The following is a 12,345-nucleotide window of genomic DNA, read 5'->3' on the forward strand; positions in this document are numbered from 1 at the left end:
CGACGTATGAGGTAGGAATCAAATTAAAACGTCTAATCAATGGTGCCAATTCAGCCACATAAATGTTAGAGCATAGGACTAGCCCTGGGGGACTCCATGGCAGAGTAAAAGGTGCCAATTTAAATGTACCTATCTGGACTGTTTGAGTTCTTTCTGATAGGAATGACGTCCGTATGGAGAGGGCTTCTCCTCCTATCCCTATTGTTTTTAGTCGCTGGACAAGAAGAGTTTGATCTACCGTATCAAATGCTGTGGATAAGTCTAGCAGTATAAGAACTGCTGACCCACCGCCATCTAGAGAAGACCGAATCTCCTCCGTTGTTTTTATCAACGTCATTTCCGTGCTATGATTAGCTCTGAAACCGAACTGGCTATGATCTAAAACCTGACTGTCCGTGATAACGGTGGAGAGTTTTGCATTTAAAACTATATACTATAGTAGAGTCCTGAACCTCCTCAGAAGCGGTTGCTCCCTTGCTCCCTTGCTGGTATCGTATCGCCACACTGCTGCCAGACTGAACAAAGATTTTTTTGTTTTTAAAACGCTGCCCTTTGCTCGCATTGACCACTGCATTATTCTTTCACTTGTGCCTCATTAGCATAGCATCGTAGCGCGATTGTAGACGCTGAGCGCTAATTACCTGTATTTGTATCTGTCTGTGCATTGGTGCCTGTGACTGCATAATTGTTTTTTCTGCTGGCTATTGCGACGCTTCCTCTCTGTCCAAATTAAATATCCCAGCCTCGTCCTGTTTGGCTTTGGGGTCGCTGCCATTTTGTTGATTGTTGTTGCTTCCCAGCACCGCCTCTCCACCCCGCTCCCGCCTCCCTGCTGACACACCCCTCCCACAGAAAGGATAGCCTCTTCCCTCGGCCACTAGCGCTGTGACCGTCCTGAACCTCCTCAGAAGCGGTTGCTCCCTTGCTGGTATCGTATCGCCACACTGCTGCCAGACTGAACAAAGATTTTTTTTTAAAACGCTGCCCTTTGCTCGCATTGACCCCTGCATTATTCTTTCACTTGTGCCTCATTAGCATAGCATCGTAGCGCGATTGTAGACGCTGAGCGCTAATTACCTGTATTTGTATCTGTCTGTGCATTGGTGCCTGTGACTGCATAAATAGTTTTTTCTGCTGGCTATTGCGACGCTTCCTCTCTGTCCAAATTAAATATCCCAGCCTCGTCCTGTTTGGCTTTGGGGTCGCTGCCATTTTGTTGATTGTTGTTGCTTCCCAGCACCGCCTCTCCACCCCGCTCCCGCCTCCCTGCTGACACACCCCTCGCCCCACCCCCCTCCACACTCCATTTATGACGCATGGATTTACGCGCAGCGTCCACGCGCTGCGGCCGCGCCGAAGGTGCGCCAAAGGTAAGCCCGTCTACGCCGAGACCGCGCCCAGCGCCAGACCCCCTGGTTCCCATAAGTCCCAGCCCACTCGCATCACTTACGATGCCAACACCCTCCTAGCCCTTAACCACGGTCGCTCCCCCAACTGCGTCCAAGCCGTTCCTGGACACACCCATGGACCCTTCTCTTGCAACTCCTGCAAGTTCGACGGCACCAAAACCAACTCCTCACCCACCAACACCAAACAGAGACCTGACACCAACCACCTAAAATGCATCCTACTCAACACCCGCTCGGTCCACAGACACGCCATCGACCTTTGGAATCTACTAGACACCAAATCACCGGACGTCGCCTTCCTAACAGAAACATGGATGAACGCCTACTCCGCCCCAGACATCACCATTGCCATCCCGGAAGGATACAAGATCATCCGGAAGGACCGCTTCAAGCAAACAGGAGGAGGCATCGCCATCGTCCACAAGAATTCCATCCGCATCTCAACCAGCTCAGACGTCAACCTTGCCAACGCCGAACACCTCCACTTCCAGATCCACACCGACCCCAAAACCACACTCAGAGGCACCCTCCTCTACCGGCCTCCAGGACCCCGTGCACAATTCAGTGACGACATCACTGACTTTATCACCCCACACGCCCTCCCCTCCGAGGACTACATTCTATTGGGAGACCTCAATTTTCACCTGGAAAAGAGCAATGACAGCAGCACCACCACCCTTCTGGACAATCTTGCCAACCTCGGACTCAAACAACTTGTCACTACCCCCACTCACATTGCAGGTCACACACTCGACCCCATCTTCACCTCCAGCAAACATGTCTCATTCAGTCACACCACAGCTCTTCATTGGACGGACCACAGCTGCGTTCATTTTACCTACAATAAGACCACAATCCACAACCATCCTCAACCTACCCTGCGAAGAAACTGGAACAAAATCACCATCGACCAGATCTCCTCATCACTTCTCCTAAACCCCCCCGCCCACTCCTCAAACCCCGACCAAGCAGCCACTAACCTCACCCAATGGCTATCCAACAGCGCCGACATCCTAGCACCGTTGAAAAAACGTCAAAGCAAACTAGGCAGCAAAAACGCCTCTTGGTTCAACGATGATCTTAAGAAATCTAAGAAACTCTGTCGATCCCTTGAGAAGGCCTGGAAAAAAGACCCAAACACCAGCACCAGAGACGCCTTCAAAAACGCCACCCGCATACACCACCAACTAATCCGATCTGCCAAGAAAGCCGCATTCAAAGATCGTCTAGATAACAACACCCACAACAGCAAGGAACTATTCAACATCGTCAAAGAATTTACCAACCCTTCAGCCAACTCCAACGACATCACCCCCTCCCAAGCCCTCTGCGACTCCCTAGCTTCCTTCTTCCACAACAAAATCGCAGACATCCACAACAGCTTCGACAACCGACCCGGAGACCAACCCACCCAACCTCCCGCAGGACCTTCACCCCCCTTGAACATCCTTAACGACTGGAACCCAATCTCCACCGAGGACACCATCCGCCTGATGAACTCCATCCACTCAGGATCCCCAACTGACCCATGCCCTCACCATATCTTCAACAAAGCAGACTCCATCATAGCACCACACCTCCGAGATGTCATCAACTGCTCCCTCAACTCCGCCACCTTCCCGGAAAGCTGGAAACACGCAGAACTCAGCGCCCTTCTGAAAAAACCCACAGCTGACCCCACCGAACTCAAAAACTACCGCCCCTTCTCGCTCCTTCCATTCCCAGCCAAAGTCATAGAGAAAGCTGTCAACAACCAGCTCGCCGCCTTCCTCGAAACCAACAAATCACTCGACTCCTCACAGTCTGGCTTCCGAGCCAAACACAGCACTGAGACCGTCCTCATCGCAGCCACAGACGACATTCGAACTCTACTGGACAATGGAGACACAGTCGCCCTCATCCTCCTCGACCTCTCCGCTGCCTTCGACACAGTCTGTCATAGCACCCTTCTACAGCGCCTCAAACGTCGGAATCCAAGGAAAAGCACTGGAATGGATCACCTCGTTCCTCACCGGAAGAACCCAGAGAGTCCGCCTCCCACCATTCAAGTCAGAAGCCTCTGAAGTCATCTGCGGCGTGCCACAAGGATCGTCACTCAGCCCCACCCTCTTCAACGTATACATGAGCCCCCTTGCGGCCATCGCTCGCCAACACAATCTCAACATCATCTTCTACGCTGACGACACTCAACTGATCCTCTCACTCACCAAAGACCCTAACACCGCCAAAACCAACTTACACGAAGGAATGAAAGAAGTAGCCGAATGGATGAAGCACAGCCGTCTGAAACTGAATTCAGACAAAACAGAAGTCCTCATCTTAGGCACCTCCCCCTCCGCCTGGGACGACTCTTGGTGGCCAGAGGCCCTCGGAAAAGCACCCATCCCGACGGACCACGCACGGAACCTGGGCGTCATCCTGGACTCCTCACTCTCGATGACCAAACAAGTCAACGCCATTTCATCTTCTTGCTTCAACATTCTTCGCATGCTCAAAAAAACATTTCGCTGGATCCCCACCGAAACTAGAAAAACGGTCACCCACGCACTGGTCACGAGCCGCCTGGACTATGGAAACACCCTATACGCCGGTACCACCGCTAAACTCCAGAAAAAACTCCAACGCATCCAGAACGCCTCAGCCAGGCTCATACTAGACATCCCGCGTAAAGAACACATCTCTGGTCACCTGAAAAACCTCCACTGGCTCCCCGTACATAAGAGGATAACGTTCCGCCTCCTCACCCACGCACACAAAGCACTCTACGAACTTGGACCCGAATGCCTCAACACACGACTGTCCTTCTACACCCCCACCCGTCAGCTACGATCCTCCAACCAAGCCCTGGCCACTGTTCCTCGCATCAACAAAACCACCATGGGAGGTAGATCCTTCTCCTACCTGGCAGCTAAAACCTGGAACTCACTTCCCGCTCACCTTCGCCTTACTCAGAACCACCTAGCATTCAGAAAGCAACTCAAAACTTGGATATTCGACAAGTAATTCCCCACCCTCCCTCAAGCGCCTTGAGACCCTATGGGTATGTAGCGCGCTATACAAATCTCTTGACTTGACTTGACTTGACTAGAGTTTGAATACTAGCAATTCTCTTATGTTGCCACATTTCCACAGATCTACTTACTGGGGCTGAAGATAGTGGTAAGCAATAGTTCCATGGTTGGAATGCCCTTTTGAGTTAGTACACACCTACTAACTTGCATGTTTTAAGGGTTTTCACCAACTCCTTAATCTGAGAAAGGTTGGAAATTTATACCTGACATTGGCAGATGTAAAACATCTTCAAGGGTTGAGAAAAAAGTGGTTGGAGGGAAAGTGAACTTACAAACAGATTTTCGCAAGAGCAAATGTACACATGCATATTTTACTCATGCTAAAATACAGTTCACAAATATTTTCTAGGAGTACTATTCCTTGGCTTACTTCTGTAAATACTTGTGAAATCATGAAAGTCAATCTCTGCACTTAATGCATGGACATATACCACGGGTGCATTTTTGAGATTTTCTATAATAAAATGGCATCCTAATTAGGTCTGGCGTTAACCATGATCTTTTGTGTCGATTTAAACTTCTGTCTATCGGCTGGCTTCACTATGAGTGACCTCATTCTGCACTTTCAAAAGAGCATATCCGCACACAAAGTAGTTTTTTTCAGTGCCAGGAACTACTGTGGCAATGTGTGCTTTTTGTGCCCAAAAACATTTTTTCCTTTTGCCAATGTTTGTTATAACCAAAAACATTTTTTACAAAAACCATGCCAAAACAAGACACTCATTTACCAAATCAAAAGGCTGACCACCAATTTGAGACCTACTGCTTTGCCAATGCGTGTTTATTTTTGTTTCTAATTGAAACTGGTTACACTGATTTTTCCATTACGAAAATATTAGTATACATCGACAAATTTTACCAAATGATGCTGCAAAGAAATGGTACCTAAAATTTTACAGTAGTTTAGCGAAATGTTTTTTGTTCTACATGCATTTTTTGTGAACATTTTATCAATCTTGCTTTCAAGCTTCTGCAAATATTTGCATATAATCAGAGCATTCTGAGAGCATTATACGTAGCCTCATATTGCTAAACTTTGAAAACGTGCTCATTTTTATACTGGAACCACTGTCTGTAGTGCAGTCCGAGCTTACAATAGGAATTCAACATCCCTGTGCTCCGTGTCCTTTGCCAGTGTTTTTGCCACACCAGAACCTGCCCCAGTCTCGCTGGCAGACGGCTCCCTGATCCAAGGGTGCCGTTACATCAGAGGCCACCATTACTCCTTTCCTTTCCATGCCTTGTGCTTAACTTTACCCCCTCATCCCCATTCAGGGGGATCCTTATGGCATTAGTCTGGGACTTCTGCCATCTGTGTGAACAGATGTAGCAAATGCTTCTTCAGCACTGATATTTAGTGTTCCTGTCGTGTGATTTTTCAAGTCTTACCGTTAGTAGTGGTATGTAGGCCAGCAAATTCTCCTCTACCTCAGCTTTTTTTTTTTTACACAGGATATTAAGCGCCTGAAACAGATATTTTTTTACTTTTTTTCTTGCTCTGGCTTGACTCCTTAGCTGATCCAAGTACGAATTGTTCCCAATACTTTAAAGCGTATATTGAGTCTGCTTTGGCTTCACCCAGTGGAAAAAAAAAAATCTCACCTCTTGCTTCTGGAGTGGTTTGTAGCATTGTGCCTCGAATGAGGTGCTTGCTTGCTTGCTCTGTAATGTATGAGGGAGCATTTTACATCTCAGAGGTACAAAGAATTGCTTCACATTCATTTCTTTATCTCATGGATGCATTCTTTATAGAAAGGATTTTTTCGTGGTGAGTAAAAGAATGAAGGATTAAACCCAGATCCTTGTGACTGGGGATGAATGTTTGATAGTTCAGCATTCTGTCTATCATTTGTTCCTTTTGCTTCCGCTTAAAAAGAAATGTGTGTATATATATATGGCATGTGAACAAGGGCTGCAAAGCCCGAAACGCGTCATGTTTTGGTTGACAATGGGAAAAAGCTGGTGAAATAAAAACACTTACCCGAATGCTGTGGTCTGTCTCCTGCTTCGCCGGTCCTGTTGGATTGGAGGTGGTCGTTTGGAGTTACTGTCGATAGATATATATATATATATATATATCAATCAAATTTGTATGTTTTTCACAGACATTGTAAAGACACGGTCACATTTGTTCCAAAATTGCAGATGAGTAACACAAACAACCCTTCAACTGCACCTCCACCTGCCGGTATACAACGCATTGTTACACTTATATGCAGCCTGGTGCTGGCACATGGCCGGAACCCCCTTTAGCCCAGCAGCCCCAGCCATTTGCCCCCACACTTGTTTGCATTTCTTTGGACATCACTGAGCCTGGTACACTGGTAAACGCCCTCCTCCATTGGGCTATTGTTGTTGGGGGGGGGAGAGGGGGGGGGTTCTTCCATCTGGCAGCAATGTATCCTTTGGCCACCACCAGGGCCTGATATTGCAGTGGATAATAGATGTTTTTTTTTAATGGAGTTTTATATAGCGCGACCTTGACCCAAGGGTATATGTATAATGATGACGAGTGCTGCAGCGATGTATGTGCCTGTAATTTGATCAGAACTTGTTTTCAGTCATTCAATATTATAATTCTACTATCAATGTATGCTTGCATTTAAATGCATTTGATTTAAGAAGCATGTAATGTTTAATCTATACAATACAGATTTAGTCTAACTAAATCTACTACAAAATCAAGTTTTGTAAAGATGCTTATTACAGAAAAGCAATGTTACAATAGAGTAATCGGGTCCATAGGTTTAATCAATCTTGCAACACTGGTATCATTTTTATAATAATTATCAAAGATTGAACAGCATCAATAATGTATGATTGCATTTAAATGTATTTGCCTTTCATATTAAGTTGTTGGCCTATATTTATTTGAAATCTTCTTTTGGCTACTGTTTTAACTAGTATCCATGTGTCCCTATCCAGGAGTTACAGTACTCATTGAAAAGAAGGCTCAGCTGTCACTACTGGGAACAGAAATGGACTATGTAGAAGATAAACTGTCACAGGAGTTTATTTTCAACAATCCGAACATCAAGGGCACGTGTGGCTGTGGAGAAAGCTTTAACATCTGAGCCATTGCACCTTCTTTTTGGCTTTGTGAATTCAACAACTTGTATGCGTTGAAGCACATTCTGGATTCTTTTGCCTACTTCGTATTTAAGCTTCCTTTTTTTAAATAAGAGTTTGGTGCGTTTTGAAAATGTAATTTATCGGTGTAAGTAATATATATTATGTGCACCTATTGGGATTGACAGGTCTATGAACAGATGTGTGATAAATGACGCACTGGTATCTTAATCTATGAAAACTATGTACTCTTCACCCACTACAGGTTTGAAATATACCATAACATTTGCTTGGTGCATCACAGTGATGGATTGCTAGTAGACCAGTATTAGCAATGCCAACATGTTTTGCTTGCCTGTTATACTTACAGGAGGCACAAGGTTGTGCCATAAATCCATGTATCTAAGTTGTGAGCAGAAAATGAGGATGCTTTACCTGCGACTTTATGTAGTCCTTTAAGCAATGTATAAATTTGCAATATGCTATGGATCGGTGGTATGGGACTCTGCTTGTCAACAGTCTGTAGGCAGACACTAAAAACATGGCAGCCATGTTGTAGACTGCCAGATACCTGTAGCGCAAAAAAGATTCTACGATAAGCTGAAGGAATTATGCTCCTTATATTATCATGCTTCTTTGGGAGCAGAATTGTAGTGACAAATTTAAAGAAAGGTAATATGTTTAATGTGAATTTGTGCAGTGAAACTTTAGAGACCGAGAAGAGTTTAGTGCACATTTGTAAACTGCCAAAAATCAGATGTCTTTTGTTATTCTAATGGTTTACTGAAGTTGGTGGGAGTGCCTTATTCCTTAAGCTTAAGCAGCTTGAAGAACCCTACTCCGGTTTTTGTCAGCATTTCGAAGGTGGCTATGGTCTCTGATTTGCCCACCGGGTAGCAGAGAGAACATTCTTGTGCTAAACAAGTATCCGGTTCCAACCCATGAATTTAAGAAGTCATTCTCAATTGATAATCTGCGTTCAGTGACCGGAGTTTGGTTCTTTATCTTTATATTTTGTTGACAATCCTGCTTTCTGTCTTCTCATCACACTTTAAAGTTGTGCATGTCCTTTGTGGCACATAGATACTTTTTCTACTATCGGTAACATAAAATAATCTATTCCGCTTTTAGCTTTAGTTTAGAAAACTTGCAGGTACTATTTTTCTTTGCTCATTGCTTACTTTTGAAAAGCTTTCTACAAAAGACTGCCCCTGAAATTAATATTTTCACATCTCAAGCTACAGCTTAGTTGATTAATTTGCTATGAGGTTTGCGCATGTTAATGTCGCAGTGCTCTGCCTTTGTCGTCTACAAGAGAAAGCTGGTGGTAAATAGGATAAGGGTGTGCAATAGAAATGGATATGTTTCTGGGGCCATTTTATTCCCTTTTGCCTGAAAGTAGGATTGCTTTTGTGAGTGTTATTTGAAAATGTACAGTCCTATCGCCTTAGCTACATGTTACGTTTGAATGTATTTGATATTGGAAAATGGTCTGAGTTTAACTACAGACTGAAACTATTGCTGCCGCCCTGTATTTGAAAGTGTTTTTCCAGATTAAGCCATTAACGGGGCGCAAATGTCTCCACAGTTTTATTATCTCGGACTAAGCAAATTAACATTGTGTCTTGTTGAGGCTTATGAATTTCATGTTGTGCAAAAAACAAACCAGAAATGTTCTGATGTCCTGTAATATCCTCTGTACTATATTATACGAATCAAATATGTACTGGTTTAATAATACAGTCCTATATACATCTGACAGGCAGATTTTGGAAAGTATGATAAATTTACTTTTCAACAAATAAAATATTGTTCCCAGTCCTGTCAAACTTGTATCCAAACAGTGCACCTTGGGACTTAAGAAGTAGTCTTTTCCATTTGTTTGTGACTTCCATGTAAATATGGGCATTGTGTGACTGTGAGCATTGTAATTAAGATTGCTTAAAAATAATATTACGTCTGGTCTGTTTCCCATTTTAATCAGTACTTGAAGAATTGATGTTCAAATTGGTGTTAGTTGAGGTTCTCAGTAAATAAATTAGAATACAAAAAAATAATGTGCTTGCATGGACCGAATAGTGCACTGAAAACAATTGCCAAACACACGTATGGCGTTTTTTTTTTTATAAAGCAGTCTCATTTCTAACTTCCATTTCCATTGTGCTATTAATCCCACTGCAGATGCAGCAATGTGCGTTCTAACCCTATGCGTACAGAACCATGTTGTAACTTGCACTGGCATCACCTTTGTTGATCTTTTAAACATTCTTCACAGCTGACTAGTGAGCAAATGGGTGACGTGAAAAACAACATAGCTTCCCCTGAATACTTTCTTATAACACGAAAGCGAACATTCCCACATTTTACTAGAGGAAAGTGTTAAGGTTTGGGGAAAAAAGAAGAGGGGGACGTTACTTTCTCCATTAGCTCGTATTGAAGCAGAGTCAATTTTCGGTGGGAGATAGGTAAATTAAAGTAATTTTTGTCTAGGTAAATAGTCACCCGTCTGAATCGGGTCTGTTGGCATGTATGGGAAAGACTTGTCTACAGTCCTACTGCTCTCTGGTACTGGCAATTCCATTTAACGTGTGTGTTGGGCAATTTATCTACTTAACATCTGTGCATTGCTTTTATGAAATCAGCAAGTTTCCAATTTCTCTGATATATACTTCGACTTTCACAACAGACAAAAATGGGACTGGATGTTGAATTCGAAATGATAAAAATGAACTGGAATAACTAAAACAACATTGACACCTTTGCACCTGAAGTTCTGACAGATTTTGGAAACTTACCCGTCCCTGTCGAAAAGCGTGTTTTTTTTTTGTGTGAGGCTTAACACTCTTTGAAACCCACCACTTGTAGTATTACCAGTTGCTAGGAAAGCTTCCCATTCCATAGGTAAGCAATGATGTATATTAAAAATGGGTTGAAGGTTTATTTTTATATTTATTTTTTTGTAGGAGCCGTGGGGTTGTGGGAGGACAGCAGTGTGTCTGCCTAGTGGCATTTTAATTATCTTTCTTGAATTGTGAGTTGTGTTTCTCTGTTAATGGCAAAATATATTCTTGTATTAATTATTTTGATTTTCTTAAACTAGATGTAAATGGATTGAACTTAAATTATCAGCGCCTTGATTACTACATGAGGGTACTTGCCCATGAGGAGGTGCGTGTAGTCGTGCTGCAACTGGGCAAGATGCAAACCTCAAGGCAGTCCAGATACTGTCTTTGGCCCTGGCATGAATCCCACACCTTTTAATTTATAACAATTCTGTTTTATAGTGATAGCCTAGTCCATTTAGCCACAAAGCAGTGGACTGCTTTGCTATTTAGAGTTAAGATTGGGGTGAACGATGATGTTTTGATTATTTGATTTAAAGATTGGCTATAATTAAACTACAATTCTGTCTATATTTTAGGAAAACCATTTCTCCACTGGCCCATAAGAGGCTGCAGGTGCTGAATGCCTTAATTTGACATCTATGCTGTTTTGATCTCAATACATAATCCAGTACCCTAACAGTGTGGTTAGTTTCCAAATGATAGAACACTAAACACCCAAATATCATGAATGCATTACCAATGTGTTTATGACGACTATCTTTCTGTATAGAACAAAGGTTGTTCAGACCCAGGCCCAAGGCTTCATGTTGGCAAAGGCTGTTTGGGAACTGCAAATCTTAGCACTAATATGTTTTTGGTTTTAGCCAAAGTGTCAAAGCTGTATAGCCATCAGTTTGAATTTATTTTGTGTTGTTGCTTTCTACAGGATTTATCCTAGCGTCTGGAGCTTCATAAGTGTTCTTTATGTATACTTGTTACTTTGTTGAACTACTGTTGTTCTTCTGGAGGAACACTAGAGTTACGTAGCAATGTGTTCTACCTAACGCACAAATATGCCTGTAAAAATAAATCAAACTTGTACATGTGTTCATAACGCTTGTGTATATTTTGAACACGTTTTGGTTTACGTCTACGCGTTGAATGCTGTCATAAATAAATAGTAAATTAAAGGAAAAGTAACTTTTGTAAATGTTTATTTTACCTAAGTTGCTGTTGCTTGAGCAAGACATGATAAAGATGTAAATACTTGAAATTTGCACCTTCTGACATTACACATAAAACCTTGTTTAGAGCTCTCTGTAAAACGAGGTAACTTTCTGATCATTTTTATGTGCATAGTAGAACATATAACTTCCTAATGCTAACTTTTAGTAAAGAGTCCATACCCACCTCCGCCTGCTTACTTATAAAACATTAGTTTAACTGTTCTTTAAAATGTTTTTCGTACCAAAGACCAACATTGTTCCTATTGACTTTATTCAAACTAGCTATACCTTAAAACCATTGACTTTCTGTATCCTCCACACTCCCTTCAAAGTGTATTCCATTTATGTTTTTACTCTCCATTTCTTTACTATCCCTCAGCGAATGGTAACTTCTGGCACAATTTTCATCACTACTAATGGTGAAAAGTGTGTTCTTTTTATGCTAGTCCTTTCTATTAAAGGGACAGTAATAGTTACTTAGTTAGGACAGTTACTTGTAAAGGACAAAATAACAAGTTAATTCTCTTCCAGGGGATCCTCATCAAAGTCATAAGCATTAGAATATTCCCGCCCATGCGCGGGACCCCGGAAACACTATAATATATGTGCCCCACATGTGTGTATATATATATATATATATATATATATACTCAAATATATATACATATAAAAACATGCAATAGCAGCCAAATCACATCAGAGCTGGAATATGCTGTGAAGAATTTCTACCATACATGAATAATAT

The 12,345-nt window shown here is 42.7% G+C and overlaps 1 protein-coding gene across 1 annotated transcript in view; it reads left to right on the forward strand.

Annotated features, from left to right (window-relative positions):
* The window catches only part of ISCA1 (iron-sulfur cluster assembly 1), a 52,536-nt gene extending 40,966 nt beyond the window's left edge, over window positions 1–11,570 (forward strand). The window contains exon 4 of the mRNA XM_078675709.1: window positions 7,406–11,570. Coding sequence (XP_078531835.1) covers window positions 7,406–7,554 — 149 coding nt within the window. The 3' untranslated portion in view covers window positions 7,555–11,570. The remainder of the gene's footprint in view (window positions 1–7,405) is intronic.
* Window positions 11,571–12,345: the final 775 nt, after the last annotated feature.

The sequence above is a fragment of the Lissotriton helveticus genome, chromosome 2_1, assembly GCF_964261635.1.
Source record: "Lissotriton helveticus chromosome 2_1, aLisHel1.1, whole genome shotgun sequence".
Taxonomy (NCBI): Eukaryota; Metazoa; Chordata; class Amphibia; order Caudata; family Salamandridae; genus Lissotriton; species Lissotriton helveticus.